This window comes from Anas platyrhynchos, chromosome 29, assembly GCF_047663525.1.
Source record: "Anas platyrhynchos isolate ZD024472 breed Pekin duck chromosome 29, IASCAAS_PekinDuck_T2T, whole genome shotgun sequence".
Classification (NCBI taxonomy): Eukaryota; Metazoa; Chordata; class Aves; order Anseriformes; family Anatidae; genus Anas; species Anas platyrhynchos.
This window is the reverse complement of record NC_092615.1, coordinates 4982870-4999662: the sequence shown is the minus strand read 5'-3', so window position 1 is coordinate 4999662 and position 16793 is coordinate 4982870. Positions and strand designations below refer to the sequence as shown.

The 16793-nt window shown below is 53.8% G+C and overlaps 1 protein-coding gene across 6 annotated transcripts; it reads left to right on the top strand.

The window, feature by feature from the left end:
* The first annotated feature begins 1643 nt into the window (after positions 1 to 1643).
* On the top strand, positions 1644 to 16134 carry MOB3A (MOB kinase activator 3A). 6 transcript variants are annotated; one of them, XM_072029388.1, is made up of 5 exons: positions 1644 to 1784; positions 2636 to 2775; positions 11244 to 11797; positions 13868 to 14070; positions 14719 to 16134. In XM_072029388.1, exons 3-5 carry the CDS (start codon positions 11380 to 11382, stop codon positions 14746 to 14748), a joined length of 651 nt encoding a protein of 216 aa, XP_071885489.1. In that variant the 5' UTR covers positions 1644 to 1784; positions 2636 to 2775; positions 11244 to 11379; the 3' UTR covers positions 14749 to 16134. The 6 variants fall into 6 exon arrangements, with proteins under 6 accessions (XP_071885489.1, XP_071885486.1, XP_071885487.1 ...); XM_072029386.1 differs by lacking the exon at positions 2636 to 2775 and adding an exon at positions 7653 to 7728 and having other exon boundaries at positions 1682 to 1784; XM_072029387.1 differs by lacking the exon at positions 1644 to 1784 and adding an exon at positions 7653 to 7728 and having other exon boundaries at positions 2645 to 2775.
* The last annotated feature ends 659 nt before the right edge of the window (positions 16135 to 16793 follow it).

Here is a 16793-nt window from a genome sequence, read left to right as displayed (position 1 = left end):
TTAATGAATAATTTAATAAGTAATTTCACCGAGGTGCTCAGCAGGATGCCTAGCATGGACTGCAGTCCCCTGGAGGGGACTGAAGGCTGGAAGAAATATGAGAAATGCTGTGAGGGTGACACCACATGCCTGCAGCCACCTGGGACTCGGAGCTTTCTCATGGTCCGGATCTGGCCCTGGGCTGAAACAGGGCTGGGGCTGAGCCAGGTGCCAGCGAGTGCTGCTTGCTTCGCCCTGCTTTCTGCACATGACTCAGCTCCACTTCAGAGGTGGTTTAGCAGCAGGATGTCATTAGCTTGCTGTGTCAACATCTCATTCCATCAATATCATCTCTAATTTAATCCATTAAGGTTTCTAAGAATAACCAGCTTTTGCTAATTACAAAGAAGTATGAATTACATCAGAGCTGTCCCCGATAAGCGCTGGCAAAGCTCAGCTGAGGTGATGCTCTGAGGCTCTGTGCTGGCCAAGGAGGGCTGCGAGGCCGGAGGGGATGAATGCCCAGGTGAAGAGAGAATCCCTCCTGCTGCCAGGGCACTGAGGCTCCTGTCACACCTACTCGAAGGGAAGGCAAGTGGAAGAAACGGCTCTGAACAGTGCAGGGAACCACAACAACCTGTTTTCCTCACAGGATGCTCGAGTTCCTTGAATTAACTTTCAAGATACACACAGGGGCGAGAGGAAATCCCTGGAGTGCAGATATTTCATGGGCTAGGAAGCTGTGGCAGCCTGTGACCAGGAGCAGGAGGAAGGGCAGGGGCTGCACCCACGGCTCGTTTAAGCATCATTAAAGAAGAATTGGCTTGGACGTGTTCGTAGCCAGAGCAGGACTTCCCACCACCTGCCATGGCTTAACCCTATTTTAGGGAGAGGGAAAAGTAAATAAAGAAAAAGATCTGAGTAGTGTTGCTTAAATTCTACAGTGTGTTGAGGGATTGGGCTGAGCCCCAGGCGCTTGGTGCTCCCTTGTGAACTTCAGTGGTGTTGCGGTCCCAAAGCCCTTCTCTCAGGTACTGGGGGGCTTTGCTTCAGCTTTGGCTGCCGTTTAATCTCCAGCTGGGGCTAAGGGTGGGCACCTCAAGCTCCCCAGGGAGCGACCCTTCCTCCCAGCACCCCACAGGCCTGTCCTGGTACCAAACAAACACCGCTGCTGAGGCGGGTCGGGGGCAGGTGCCCTCTGTGAGGCGAGCACCTCGCAGCCCTCAGGGGCCGCTCCTAAAACCTTGTAGGGCCAAACCCGGGCTGCAGGAGGGGGTTTAAGGGTTTGGGGAGCCCGGGCTGGCCCCAGTCAGACCCCGGCCCCTGCGGTGGGGGTTTGGGGGCGATGGGGGTTTGGGAATTTCCTCTGGGAACCGCAGCGGGGCTGCTGCCGCTTTCCAGCTTCCAGGTGTGACAGAGGTGGGAACGGATCCTCTGCTCACAAGTTTAAACAGGTAGATTAAAAAAGAAAAAAAAAATGGAAAAAAAAATGGAAAAAAGGATAATAGGATAAAAAGGGAAAAAAAAAGGATAATAAAAGCTGGAGGGATCATTAACAGCAGCAGTGGTTTGCCCCTGCTTCTCCCTCTGGGGGCCTGAGGGTTCCAGTCCCATAAAACGAGAAGAAAAAAGAAAGAAAAAAAGAAAAAGAAAGAAAACGAAACGGACGCGGCCTCCCGGCCCCTCCCCTCCCCGCCGCGCCGGGGGGCGGCCCCTTTAAGAGCTTGGAGTCCCGGCAGCCGCCGGGAGCGGGCCCGAGGAGCGCGGGGAGCGGCGGCCACGGGGGGCTGAGAGCGGCCGGACAGGTGCGGGGGGGCCGGGGGGGGGCACGGGGAGAGGGGGGGGGGCCTCCGCTGGCGGTCTGAGCTGGGTCCGAGTTTCTTTTATTTGTTTGTTTTCTCGCGTGGAAGGCGGCCTCGTGGCCTCCCGGCCGGCCCCGGGCCTCGGGGGGCTGCTGCTGAGGGGCCGCCCCCCCCCCGGCCCTCCCCGCTCCGGCCCCGCCGCCCCCTGCTGCGGGCGGGCCGCAGGAGCCGGGCCCCGCCTGGGCTCCTCTGCCCGCAGAGAGCCGCGGGATCCCGTCACGGGTCCCTACAGCGCCCTGAGCTGAAAAGGAGCTCGGGGCTCAGCCGGTTCCACCCCCCTGCTCTGGGCAGGGCCGCCCGGAGCCGCCTCCGGGCCTGGGACAGCCGCAGCCCCCCCCCCTCGGGCATCCCGCTCCAGTGCCGCCCTCTGAGGGAAAAACTTCCTCCGAATTTCCGACCTCAATCCCCCCCCCCCGTCTGCAGTTTAAAAGAAATCTGGTGCGTGCGCCAGGAGGGATGAGAAGGACAGGGCAGGAAGCCCTGGGGGCAGGGGGGCTGTGAAGTTGTCCGGTGCCTGTCGCAGGTGGTTGGGAAACCTCCCTTGGGGGCTCTTCTGACCCGAAGAGTGGCCACACATCCCTCATTTCCATCCCTTTGTTTAAAACCCTTTCCAGTCTGGAATTGCTCTGCTAAGTTGCAGGGCAGTTGTTTTTTGTTTTTTTTTGCTAGGAGATGCAAGGTTTCCCCAGCCACCTGTTTATCGCCGTCCTCAGTGCTTTGTCCTTGCACTCTGCTTCTTTTACAGAGCTTTGGCCTCACGTCCACCTCTGCATTTATCTCTTGTCGTTTCTTAGATCCTGTATTCCGTGTCTTAGATTCAGTTTCTGTCTTAGTTGCGTCCCTGCAAAGCTGACTTGGCCAGGAAGGCGAGCAGGCTCAGAACCTCTTTAAATTCCCGGAAAGAGAGGAGAGGAGCGCTGGGAGTTCCCGCCAGGTTGGTGATGGGGAAGCAGAAACTAATGCTCCTGGTTTGCACAGGGGATCTGGGCCCAGATGCTGAGCATGGAGCAGTTTCCCTGTGCCTGGCTCACTTTTAGGATCTGGGGTTCTCCTGGAACCTGTTGAGGTTGCACAGTTGACTGTGGCAGAGGCAAAAAGGACAATGGGCTCTCCTGTCCCTTCAGCTGGGGCTCAGCGAGCTTGAAGCATGCTCATCATCTCGAGCAAAGTCCTTCTTTGTGGCTTAGCTGTCCTCTGTCACGGAGCTGCTTGCCAGATGCTTTCGTGGCCACGTTTGGCTGTAACATGGCCCTTCCATTGATGAGATGTGAAGTGCCACCCAGACCGAAGTGGCGCGATTAGCTCTGTTTGTGGAGGTTGGACTGGGGGTTGACGTAACGGTGTTTTGTAACTAATGCTTCTCTGTACGTGGGCCAGAGATCTCTATGGCCGCAGTACACAAAGGAAGAATGTTTCCCTTGTCAGCAGTGAAAGCATGTGGGGTCAGAGAAGAGATTGCAAAACCTAACCCGTCCTGGCCACAAGAGTTCAGATCTGGGAGAAGATTCAACTTCTGAGTTTTAATTTCTCGTAAGGCAGGAAGGTATTTTGTGATACTTGAGCCATAAATGCAGCTCTAAGTGGATCCATAACCAGCTTTGCTGGAGGTTTAGGAGATTATCTTTAGAAATGCGTAATATCCAGCTAATGCTTCCAATGAAGAACGCACCTTAGGCTGCATGTTCGTCTGCCCTTCTCCAGATGCCCCTCGGAGGCAGCGTTATCTGCGACTCTTGGTCTGCTTCTTGCTCCCTCTGGAGCTGATGCTGCGCTGATAGTGCTGCTCAGCTCGTGAGGAAATGATGGAGGGCTCCTGGGTGAATTGCTGCTCTGAGAACACCAAGTGCACGGGGAGCAGAGGGGAGGGAGCCCAATAACCCCCCTGGGGGGAATGAGGATGATGAAGGCCATAAGAAAACCTTTGTAAGTGTGCACATCCGTCCAGCTGTGGTGGCTTTGACTTCTCGTAGAAGTCTAGATGGAGTCAGTAGACGCTTTGTCGTTACTTAGTCTCTCCAAGAAGAGGTGAAGATGGTGATGCTGATGGGTGTCCCTTTGTGCTGCTGGCCCCACACAGCTGGAGTTTGAGTGCTGCTGGTCTCAACTCTCCTGCAGTGACTGTGCTTGGTGTTTGCCCCCATCCTCTTGGGGACTGCATGGCTGCCTTCCCACCCCGTGGCAGCGCAGACCTCCTTGCAGGGCAGCGTAAGGCTGGTCAGGAGCCTGCCCTCAGCTCCCTGCCACCAGCACCCATGTAGTGGCTGCAGGAGACCCCCAGCTCCCAGCCCAGGTAGGGGCTGGATTTGGGTGAATGATGGCCCTGGCTGTGTGCCTCTGCTCTGGCTTCTGGGGAACAGAAAATGAGGTGGAGCCATTCAATACGTGCTCCAGTTGGTAGCAGAAGCTGAGTAAGACCCGGTACTAAGCTGAAAGCCACTGTAATTGTTCTTGATCTTAACTGCAGGCTTACGCTGGGGTTGCTGTCTGGGCCTTTTTTTTTCTTTTTTTTCCTCCTCACTGTATGCAGGAGGTCTTATGATGTGGTTTGTCTTGAGGTGATCTCTAACTCCACATCAGTGGGCTCGCTCCTTGCCTGTGCTGCCTGGAGACACGTTAGTGTGCTGGGCTGCTGCCATATCTCCTCGTGGAGGAGAGGAGCAGGCCTCGTGGGCACCCGCTTTCAGCAGGAAACAATACGGCTTTCTTTTAAAAGCATCATGCTAACGTGGGGAGAAGTGGCGCTCGTCCGTGGGACTGGCCTGGCCGCGGGGAAGGCTGGCTGTGTGGCCAGCTCATGCCCCGGCCCCTTCCCTGGGTGACACCTCCCGAAGGCAAGATTCATGCTCCAAATCAGCCACCCCTGCCGCTTGGGCAGATCCTAAAGTTAGAGGAAACCGCTGCTGGTTCAAAAATGCCCCTGCTCAGTGGGGATGATCATGTAGAACCCGTGAAAGCAGGAAGAAATGTGTAGTTCATGGCCTGGACTCAATAAATACCACGCTGCCCCGTATGAGTCCCCTGCTGAGGGGCAGAACTGGGCTGAAGGACAGCAAAAGGTGTTCCTGAACGAGCCTCCTTCAAAATACAGCCCTGCAGACCTTGAAAAAAGCTGTTCTGAGTGTGCCGTCAGCCACCCACGGAGTATGGTTTATCCTAGAAATATTTGTCTGTGCAGTTAACCTGTCTCCTGGAGTCGTGACCCAGCTTGTCGGCTCAAGGCAGCATCTGCGGAGCCAGCAGCAGATGAGCTCTGCCTCCACACGCAGCCGTGATCTGTCCGAGGCTGTGTGAGTGCAATCCGTGGAAGCCTTCCAACACAGCCATGCCTCTGACATTGCAAGAGATACAGATGGCACGTAAGAGGCAGGAAAATCGGCCCCAAATCGGTAATTATGCAGGCTCTAAGAGACGTTCCTGTTGTGCTGTGGTCATTCCTAGGCTTTTAAGTGAAGATTTTAAATTGCAGAATCTGCTCTCTGACCCTGTTGGGGAAGGGAAAGTAGAAGGGGTGACCTTAGAAGCTGACTTTCTCATGTGGCTCTTGAACCACCTGCGGCTGCTGGCCGGGTGGGGACAGGCGGTGCTGGAGCCTCTGACGTCTCCCAGGCAAAGTTCGGGGCGATGCAGCCTTCCCTCTGCCCTGCCAGAAGCCGTCCTCCAGGCCCTGCTCCTTCCGTGAGTGTTTCCCTGTGATGTGAGCCCGTCACACAAAGCCCACGCCGTCCCTCCTGTTGTCACCCTTGTGTCTTTGTGGGCTGGAGCATCCCAAACGCCGAGCTGAGCAGCTGATGCTGGCCTCCTGCTCCTGCATCCCGCGTGTGGCGGCCGAAGATACGTGCCTCCGGCTGCTCGGCACCACAAGTACTTGCTTCGCTTGGATCTTCCAACCCGTGTGGGGCTGAGCAGGGATTTCCCTTTTAATTTATCAACTGACTGGAGGTTAAAATTGACCAAATGCATAGCCTTTAAGGGGAAAAGGAAGTTACCAATGAAAGCCCACCAGAACATTTCTCGTGCTTTTTATACCGTTTCCTTTTCTTACCTACTTGCAAATGCTGCTCGGCTCCACATTTGCATGGCTTTAAGTTGTGCAAGGAGACCGTCCTGCCCCCGAGCAAGCCTGGTTCCGGGAAGTACCTGGGAGATGGCGTTTGTATGGTTTTTACTCAGAGTTCCTAAATTGTGCAGCAGCTTTAAGCTGCAGGGTATAGGGGTGGCTGATGACCAGCAGGACTTTCTTAAAACAGACTTTGTTGTGAAGCATAGAGGGCTCTTTGTTTCTCTAAGCCTTGGGAATCTAACATCTGAAATGTGCGTTTCTAGGTGGCCCTGTCCCATGTGTTGTAAAGGCCGCTATTAAACCAGTTTCCTTCTGGAAAATTTGGATATTTTCCTGTTGAGCAGCAGAGGGAACTTGTTGCTTGTGCACAACCCAGGCTGGGGTTATCGATGCAGCTGCACCAGCTCTGCCCTGTGCTCCCTCTCCTTCCAAGCAGCTCCTGGCCTCTGTTGCCAGCAGCGAGCAGAGAGAAAATGGGAAGAAAAAGGAAACTTGCAGGGCAGCTTCTTGGCTCCATTCATGCAGCAGCCTTTAGTTTCCTTGCAGAGGAGAAGCGCTGCTCTGGCCTGGCTCTGCTCAGCTCTCCGGAGCGTGGTTTCCATTTTGGCTTTTCCAAATAACAGCACGAGTCTCCTCGGCTGGGGAGCGCGCAGCTCCGCGCCGTCAGGGGCAGTGTTACGGAGCGTGTGGAGGGGGGTGATTAGCGTTGGGAAAAACATTGGCAGCTGCCTCGGCCAGCCACAAGGCCGCCGTGCCAGACAGGAAGCTGGCCTACGTGGAAGCGCCGTCTCGCAGGAGTTATGAATGGTCAGACGTGCCTGCCGTGAGCCTAAACCCTCGTGTTCTGCCCCAAATAATCCTCGGTGTGCTTCGCTCTCCTGCCCGTGACCAAGGTAAGCGCAGGGGCATACCTTTTGGTCCGTGTGTTGTAAAACTGTTCGAAAGAGTAGCTGAAAGCCTCATCCGGTGAAGATGAGCTGTCTTGCTTGTTGCCAGACTTGCTTTAGAGGCACAGAAACTTGCCATCATTAGTGCCCGTCCAGCCCTGCTGGCCGTAATTGGTCTGATCCTCGCTCTCTGTGTTAAAACCTCTCCTTTGATCATAGAAACCCAGGATCATCTTTTACTGAGAAACTGAGCAGAATGGCTGTGGGAAGGTATTTGTGAAAGCGTGGGGGGGAAGTTATGAAAACCATGTGCGTGTGCGTCTTTACTGTTTTGTTTAAGGTCCCTGAGGCCACCTTGCTAGCTTCGCTGCTCTGGCACGCCCCGTAACTTCAGTCTTGCCTGGAAGTGTTCGATGTGTCTGATGTGCCGTGGCTGTTTTGTCAAACTGGCACAGGAGTTGGTGTCCTGCCCTGTGTGAGCTGTGATGGTGGGGGGGGGGCCCTGCTCCCTGCTTACCTCATGCTTCTGGGGGGCTGCAGAGAGGGGGGCGATGGGCACAGGGTCACCACTGAAGGGCTGCAGTTATATAAGCTGCCCCCGAAGGGACTTTTGGCAGGATTTCGTGTAAGTGTTTAGCATCGGTACTGCTTGGTGTCATCTTGCGGTACAGCAGCGTGGCTTCTATAAAAGGAAATAAGAGGAATTCATTATTTTGAGAAATATGTTGCTCGCTGGGATTTACTCGAGGGCTCAGCAGCAAGATGTGAGCTGCCTGGAGCTGGGGTCACTGGGAGGGAAGTGGCCACGAGCCTCGCCCCTCCCCGCCAGCAGCGTGAAACAAAACTTTTCTCTCTTTCAAAAAGGAGGAAGCTCTGCCTCGGAGCCTGCCACAGGAGTCGCAGAGACGAGCAGAGCGATTTCAGGAGGGTAAAAACGAAGGTAGGAGCTTCCCAACGCGCCTCTGCAGGCTGTTAGTGACGGAGGGGAGCACGAGGCGCGCTCAGAGGCGATGGAGCCGCCGTGGGACCCTGCTTGTGGGTGGGGGGCCACAGCAGGGGCAGCACCACGGCTGGGAGGCCGCCTCCAGGGGCTGCGGCGCAGGCTGCTCTTTTCCTTGTTTTGTGCCTGCTCTGAGCTGTGTGAAAGCGAGGAGAGCCGGGGCTCCCTCTGCCCTGAGCCTTTACAATGAGGCAGCACCGCACGATCCGCTGCTAGCGGCAGGGAGGAGGGATGGCAGAGGGAAGGAAGGGCGCTGCCCTGGGTCACCATCAGCAGAAATGGGGGTTAGGGCTGGAGCTGTAGGAGCAGGGTAAGGGGATAAGAGCTGGTTGGGAAGGGAGGAGAGGGCCAGGCCTCCGGCCCCACGCTGTGCGGCTGCAGCAGCCAGGGCAGCCCAGCCCCGTCCCTGCAGTTCCTGCAAGCAGCGGCAGCGCCGCTCCTCTGGGGAAGCCGGGGTGGTTTTGCTCCTGCCAGCCTGCCACGGCGCAGGGCTTTGCAGCAGCTCTGATCTCGTGGGAGGGATGGCCAAGGTCCGCTTGCACCGGTGACGTCCGCCGTAATCTTGGCTGGCTGGAAGAGAGGAGGAAACAAAATGTACTGCAGGCTTGTTTGTGTGTTGGGATTTTTTTCCTCGTCTTTGAAGCTTGCAAATCCCACTCAGGTGCTTTGCATGTCCCATGTGCTAATTGTTTGTACTGTTTCCTTTCTCCTCTTCATAAAGACAGTGTTCTAGTGCTGCCAGAGCAATGACTCCTGCCTGTGGAAGGTGTTGTACATGTGATATCATCTTCAAGCAATGTCAGTGATGCTTTTGGTCTGTCTTTTCTTCCTTTTTTTCTAGTGCCAAATGCTTCATTTAGTTCATTTGCACTCAAAAACCATAATTAAATATGCTGAATCTGCTTGAAGTCTTAGCTACTAGTTTTGCTAATGCCTTCAGACAGATGCTGAATCGTCTGAAAGATGATTGCTGCTGTGTCGAGCTCCACAGCTCTCAAGAATGATGTCTCTTAGGAAGAGGAAGTTACATGTATTTGTAGGGCAGACGCTGCCTTGATACCATGTAAGCCGTATTAAAATTCTCTTCACCCTGTGCAAATGATCATTTCTTCTGGAAAATGGTCTAAAATGGTCTATGTTTGCTTCTTGACATGTGCAGGGTTTTTTGTTGTTGTTTTGTTTTAACTCTGCAGCTTTGCTGTTCAGTTTTAACCCACCCTCCCTTTCACCGGACAGGGATGGGTTTTCCAAGCCCGGGTCAGGCTGTGGCTGCAGGGCCCAGCACGGATGCCAGGGGAACCACTGGAATTCTTAAGACAGTTCCTAAACAAGTAGGAACAGAGTTGTTGTACTACACTGAGGATGCTGCCAGTCCTCCAGAGAGCTGTATGAAAGGCAGTGCTCCTCCATCTTTACTGCCTGCTTGTTTAAAGGATATTTCTTTCTCCACCTCCAGTGTAAGGATATCATCGCGTGCAAGTGCTTCTCTGGAACCGATTTCCTGCTGGAAGTAGCTGCACACTCAGCACCTGCTGTCCACATTGCTGGTGCGGGCTGATCGGCGCCTTTGGGGCATGATGGGGTGGGTGCAGCCCCGGCGCTTCCGCACCGAACTGCAGGATGTGGCCAGGCTGTGACACAGCTCTGGGTAACCGGAGCTCCTTGCTCAGACATCTCTCTTCATCCCCTTTGCTACTTCCTCTCACCGAGTCTGCGGTGCAATCAGAGGCTTCTCAAGGTCGCATTTTCTGGAGGTTTTCTTCTTCTTTTTTGTTTTTTTCTTTTTGATTCTGGTGTGATAGCTGGGTAGGGTCACAGCAGCAGCCATTCCGGCAGCACTTCTTGCAAGGAGCCTGTGGCGTCAGCGTGGGCGCCGTCACGCTCACTCGACGCAGGGTGAATCTTGCTGAACCACAAGAAAATATTTTCCGTTTGTCTCAGTGCGTGTCGTGGCTGTGGTCACGGCCTGTGTCACAGCCAGAGCTTGGTCTCTGTACAGAAAAGTTGGCTCAGCCCCTTCCTGCAGGAGAAGGGCTAGGGAAAGGCAAGCGTGTTCTTACGGGGCAAGCTGGGGTGGTTTGGGTTTTTTTCCTTACTGTCATTAAGAGAACAAGAGGCTTTGGTTTAAGTCCTTTAATCTCTCTCCAGAGAAGAAATGCTGATAAGCATGATGCAGCATCTGTTAAAGATGGGCTGGATTGCAGAAAGGTAGTCTTGACTCGAATTTGAAATTTTTCTTGCCAGAGTTTGGGGGTGTTATTTACCTATTCAAACAACGCTACAGCTAAGGAGGTTTTCTGCTTGGTGGAAGGGACTTGTTTGCTTGTTTTCTTAGAAAATTATGGAAACTGTTATTTGCCGCATTCTATAGTCCATGAGCTTGAGTTTCTGTTGCTTTATTTCTCTGTCCAACACATGCAAAACAATATTTTTGGTACAATTTTCTGCCTTGAGTTTCCATCAAAGAGCTGCTTGACACAAATTATGTGAAGGAATGGATGTGGGAACAAAGGAGGTATAATTAGCTACAGATAAACAGAGCTGTGTTTCTTGTCAGCATCCTTTCAAGATCTTAACTTGTGTCTCAGCCTCTCAGAGCCGATTCGTTTTCATAGACTGGAAGAGGAAGACAAGCTTTCCCAGTCCTGGAGCTTTCAACCAGGCTTCAACATGGAGTGAGCTCAGCTGAAAGGAGGAGCACAGTTGAGCTCTCTGCACCTGCAGAAGAGCCTGTGGCTGTCTTTGAAGCTGGTGCTATTTCAGGATACTGAGTGTATGGGTGCCTGAGCTGCATCAACTTCTCATTTCTCTCAGCCTGTTCTCATCTTGTCCTTAGTGCTGCGACAGCGCACGCAGCTCCTGGTCAGACTGGTATTTGGTTAGAATACGTCTGGCAGCAGAGCTGGGCTCAGTAGCAGGATGTCATAAAGTTACCTTTGGAGTAGGTTTGTGTGCAGAGGGGGGAAAAAAGCATAGGTGAAGGATCTGATTCAAGTGAAGCCTAACTCAACGTTAAACCTTCTTAAACCTTTGCTACTTTCCACCTGAATAGCTGGTGCTTGAGTTTCTCCTCCTTTTGGTAGGCTTTAAGTCTCACTGCGCTGATGTGATCTCCTGCGCTGGCCCTGTCCCTCTCTGCTGTCTTGTTCTCATCTCACCCTTTTCCTGGGGGCCTTCCTGGCTTCCCTATCCCCATGCTGAGCACACGGAGGGGCTCGCGGGGGCTCCTGATCCAGCCCAGCTCGCCCCCAATGGCCGGACTGTTCCTCTGCTCCGGACTCTCCTGGGAGGGGAGGAGAGAAAAGAAAAGAAAAGCTGGTGCTGGCTGCCCCTGCTCTGCTCAGATCGGGGGCGAGGGCCCAGATGGTATCCCAGATCTCTTCCTATGGGATTTAGACCAGGTTTCCTGTTGAGAGAGCTGCTCCTAATCGCTGCCCTTCTGTGCTGCATTGCAGATCAGGACCAGATGAGCAGAAGGAGGTTTCTGTGAAGATCAGAGTCCTCGCTGCCCTGCCCCAGGAAGTGGCCCAGCAGCTCTGTGTCTGCAGCTGTCATCGCTACGGGCCTGGAAAAAAAAAGAAGAGAAGAAAGATGTCCCATGCTTTAAAGCAAGTGTTCAATAAAGACAAAACCTTCCGGCCCAAGCGCAAGTTTGAGCCGGGGACTCAGCGGTTCGAGCTCCACAAGAAAGCCCAAGCCTCGCTCAACGCTGGCCTGGACTTGAAGGTGGCCGTCCAGCTGCCACCAGGAGAGGAGCAGAACGACTGGGTGGCCGTGCACGTGGTGGACTTCTTCAACCGCATCAACCTGATCTACGGCACCATCAGTGACTATTGCACAGAGCAGTCCTGCCCTGTCATGTCTGGGGGGCCCAAGTACGAGTACAGATGGCAGGACGAGCACAAGTACCGTAAGCCCACGGCCCTGTCTGCTCCCCAGTACATGAACCTCCTGATGGACTGGATTGAGGTACAGATCAACAACGAGGACATCTTTCCCACTAACGTCGGTGAGTTGGGTTCTGTTTGCAGCTGTGGGGAGGGAGGCCAGTGCAGAGCCTTCTCCTTTGAGCCCTCAGGTCCTGGTCCAGGAGATGCTGTTCGTGGTCACTGCTGCTCAGGTCACCATTGTGGTACAGCTATTGCTTTTTGGGCTGCTTGGAGGGCGGCAGTGTATAAGCTCTTCCAAGCACCTGAGGAACTTCAGGCCTCTTCTTGAGTGCTAAAATACCCAGAGCTGTAGAGATCTCATTTGAAGTCGTGGATACCTCGAGGAAAGCAAAGCCAAGCCAAACGAAGGGAACAAAAATAAGAGGCTGCTCTTAAAAAGCCAGTCTCTGGCATGACCGTCAGCAGTTCCTGCTGGACGTGGTCTCCTGTAGGACAGCTCTTTTCGAGCTGATTGCTGTGGGTTCAGTGCACGTGCTCTGCGTTGGCCTGGTGATGGTGGCCATGTTTCCCTAATTAGCCTCTTTGTTGTTGCAGGCTGGCATTAGCTGACTCTGCCCTTTCTAGCTCGGTGCTTACTGGCATGCAGTCAGTTGTTTGCTGCAGCTGGGTGGGATGCTGACACGTGCGTGGAGGGAGGGGCGGTGTTTTTATCTATTGCCAGGGTGATGGAAAGGAGAATTTGACCAAAGACAACTGAATCTGCAATCCCAAATACAGTTTTACTCACTTTGGGACAAAAAAGCTGCTTGTTTGTTTGTTTTTGTGGTGAGTTCGGTATCCAAAGCATTAGGTAAATATGATTGATGACACTGAGAGCTCCCACTTTCTGGAATGCCGAAGACCAGATGCAGCAGAGAGGTGTACGGTGGCAGGGGGGACGTCACTGCTCCAGTGTTAGCCCTGGGGTGTTTTGTGGCAGGGTCAGCTCCTTGCCTTCCCAGAGCAGCCCTGGGCTATTGCCAGGCTCTTCTGCATGGCCCTTGGGGACCTGGGGTGATGCTGGAGCCCTGGTGCAAGTGGGGTTCCAGGAGCTGCCTTCCAGCCCCTGCATGCAGCCCCTGTCGCAGCGCAGCCTTGTTCCCCCCGTGGGGCAGGTGGAGTGTCTGCAGAGGCAGGGCTGGAGGAGGCGTTTCTCGGCTCCCTCCTTCCTGCCACCACATTTATGCCATCGGGACTCTGGCAGGATGCGATTGGCCTCTGTTTGGGATGCATCTGCATCCACGGGACTCTTCTACTCCTGCCAAAGCACTGCTTAAACCGTGTGCAAGCAGGGCTGTGAAGAGCTGGTCCTTCAGGCAGCCGAAGCACTGAAATCCTCCCCATCCGTTCCTCCTGGCACCCAGGAGGGTGCATTGCCTTTATTTAGGACTGTTCTGTAAAACTCTCTGGGGACTATAAATAGGGTGTTTTTGTTCAGGGAGGCAAGACAAGTTTGCGGCAGCAGGACGGTTGTGGAGTTGTTGTCCTCAGCTTTGCTTTTACCTGATACCAGTTCCTGCAGGGTGTTGAAAGGGTTTCACTAATCCTTGTTCCTCCAGAAACATTAAAGTTCCTGTGTGAACTTTAATACTGTGAGTTGGCCACTTGGCCAGGCTGCTTTGCTGCAGGCCCTGGCTAAACAAATCCCAGTGAACTCAGACCAGGCTTATCCACTGGTGCCTTTACAGGGGACCCAAATATCTTTAATTTTTAACCGAAGAGCTAAAGACCTATCAAATTGTGAGATAACTGCAGGGGATATCTCTGACGCTTTCTTTGGGGAAATTGCTTCTGGAGAAGAGCTCAGTAGTTAGTAATATTTTGCACTGTTTATGTAAACGTGCCAAGTAGGAGTAGAAGAAAACTCTCGGACTGAAGCAGGTGGTGGGAATCTGATGGTGATCCCCTGCTTTTAGCTCTCAGCTGCTCACAGCAATTGATGGTGTGCAGGACTGTCACAAACTGATGCTTTGAAAAATCTGACCCAAAATGGAAAGGAAAAAGGAGAGGGGAACTGGAAATTACTTTGGACAGAACTCTCTCCCTTTTGTCTCAAAATGTACCTGTTATATCAAGAAGAACTTATTTTATTCCTGAGGAACCCATTCCTACTTCTGTGAAGCTTCTCATGGCTTTGTCTCCCCTCCCAGGTACTCCCTTCCCCAAGAACTTCCTCCCGGTGGTGAAGAAGATTCTCTCCAGGCTCTTCCGAGTCTTTGTCCATGTCTACATCCACCACTTTGACAGGATCACCCAGATGGGGTCGGAAGCCCACGTGAACACCTGCTACAAGCACTTTTACTACTTTGTGAAAGAGTTCAACCTAATAGACACCAAGGAGCTGGAACCACTGGTGAGTCTCGGAGTGAGTGCAGAAGGGGTGGGCTGGGGGTGGAGGTGTCACGGTTGCCCTCTCAAATCCACTGGAATCGAGGCCATGGGTCGGCCTCGCAGTTTGGCAGTCAGGAAGATGGGAGCTGGGATGTGCAGGTAGAGCTAAGCAGGGTTATTTGGGCATCAGCTGGGGGAAGATGAGTTGTTCTCCAGCAACCTCCTTGTGTTTCGGGCAGCCAGCTTGCCTTGTCTGCACGTGGTGTTTGAGCTCAGCCCCATTCACCATCCAGGATGGGGAGGGATGAGCAAAAGTCCCCTCTCTGTGCTTACTGCCCATCCTGAAGAACAAGGGCACCACCACCACAAGGAGCCTACAGGATGGAGGGTGTGACATGGTAAACCTAAGAGGTAGCTGTGACATTTGGCTCAGCTGCTTACAGCTGTAGAATTTGAAGAGCTGTGGGGCAGTGGAAGGTGTCCCTCCTGCCCCAGGATTGGGAGTGGTGGGGGAGCACAGCCCTGCCCCACCTGGAGTGCTCGGTGACAGTGTCACCGCGTGTCTGAGAAGGGTACTTCCAGCTGAACAAAGGTGAGATTTTTTTCATCCACACCTTCACCTGGCAGTTTGGATCTTAGTTCACGGTTCCTTGTCATGTCCCTTTGACAGAAGGAAATGACCTCCCGGATGTGCCACTGAGATCAGACCGTCCTGCTCTCACCTCGGCATCTCTTCTGAGGACGCAGAGTCCCACTCCTGCATTGGAGACATGAATCAAGGGGAGAACAGAGACGTTTTCTTAAAGAAATCTATATATTTTTAATGAGTTTCAATGTAAAACTGTGATATTGCAGGAATATTTTTTTAAAGATGCTCTAGATAAACTAGTTTTTTTTATAGTTATTTCTATAAAAAAAAAAAAAAAGTATTTTTGGCCACTTGGTGGGAATGTTCGTCCTCTGAGGAGGGAGAAGCCAGCCTGTGCTGCCTCTCCTCTGCCCCCTCACTGCAGTGGCACCAGGAGCCGAGCCAGGTGCGCCAGGTAGAGCCATGCCGTGGAGCTGGCGCTGGGATGGAAGCGGTACGTTCCTCTGGACCTCCACCTCCTAAATGTGAAGGGAGGTTACGTGTGGGCATTGGGGAAGAAGTGCTGGTGCACACAGATTCTCTGGGGTACCACAAGGAGCTGTCTGGTTCCGGCACCTCTTCCGCTGGCTGTGCGGTCAGTTTTTGGACAGAACTGCTTTTATGCTCACCCTGCACTTGGCATCCTGTCCCCAAGGCCTGCCCTGCCTTTCTTTCTCTGTGAAAGAAGTCAGACTTGGGTTTCTTTCATGGCCAGACCAGAGCTGCTGCTGCTGATCTAACCTGCAGTTGTGCTGTGCTGGAGCGCTCGTGTTGTGAATCTGCTCTTGCCTCTTGCACCAGCTCTGAGCTGAGCTGCTCCCACTGTACTGCCCTGTGGGGACAGGATTGGCACTGGCAGCACTGGGACAAGCGGGCCCGCGCCTGGTGGGAATGAGCAGAGGGAAGGCGCTGGGACCAGCATGGGGAAGTTGGCATCTCAAACACCTGCACTTCCCTTTCTCCTCGCGGTACGCAGACCCTACTGAGGAACCAGGCTGCTTGCTCTCCAGCCTTGCTTACAGGCTCTATGTGGACCACTTTCTGCTTTCCATTAGGGTACTAAACCTTCTCTCTTCCTCAGCAGCGCTTCCTTGCTCTGCCACATGTCTCCTCTTAACCAAAGTGTCTGATGGGCAGCCAGAGCCAGGGGCTTTGCCTCCTGCTTGCACAAGAGCTCTGCTGCCTGGCCAGAGCCTGGCAGTCCCCCGAGGTAGGTAGATTGGGCTACCTAGGATCAAGGGGAGAGCAGGGAGCAGGGTTTACAGGGAGAGAAAAGGTTTCTGTGAACAGTGACCAAACTACCACTAACCACTTCTGCATTAGAAAGTTCTTTTTTGTGTCCTGGAATCTCTGTATATACATGACTCTTGTTTCTTGTGCTATCGTTAGGACACGCGTACAAATACCACTATAGTTCTCTGACATGAAACCAATAAATTATGCTGTATTTACATAGCACGCTCTGATTGCTAAATGTCTCGTGATTGCATGTTCGTCAGAGGCTTTCTATCAGCAAAACAAACACAGGGTGTTGGGACTCCACAGGAAGTGCAGTGCAGAGCTGCTAAAAGATCCCAGGTGCCAGTTCCTGGTTCTGCTGCAAGTTTTGATTCCTCCTGTTGCATCCCAGCTGCTCCAAGCCCTGCTCATTTGTGGGGCCAAGTGTGTGGGTGCCACAGCTACCCCAGGAGGCTGCGGGGTCCTGCTGTGTCTGTGCAGTGTCACCGTACCCCAGGGCTGTGTGTTCAGGCTGGGGGCTCTCGCTTCCAGCAGTGTGGGTGCTGTGCTTGTCCCCTCCAGGCTGGGTGCCACTAGAGGGGGCAGCGGGGCCGTGGCCAGACCCAGCGTGGGGCTGAGCCCCCCAGTGCCTGCACCCAAGCGAGGCCTCGTCCCACAGCCAAGTGGCACAAACCCACTGGGAGCCCCCAGCGCTGGTGGCTGGGGCCATCGATGCCACTGCAGCCGTGCCCGTCCTCGTCGGCGTGCAGCGGTGCAGGATGTTGCCCAGACAAGTCAGCAGAGCTGCCGCAGCCTGCACAGCCCTTTCTCAGCTGCTGCCTCCGCCTTTTCCCCTGCTTTCATCTCGCCCTGCGGGGGCCTCGTGTTTACCCCTTCGT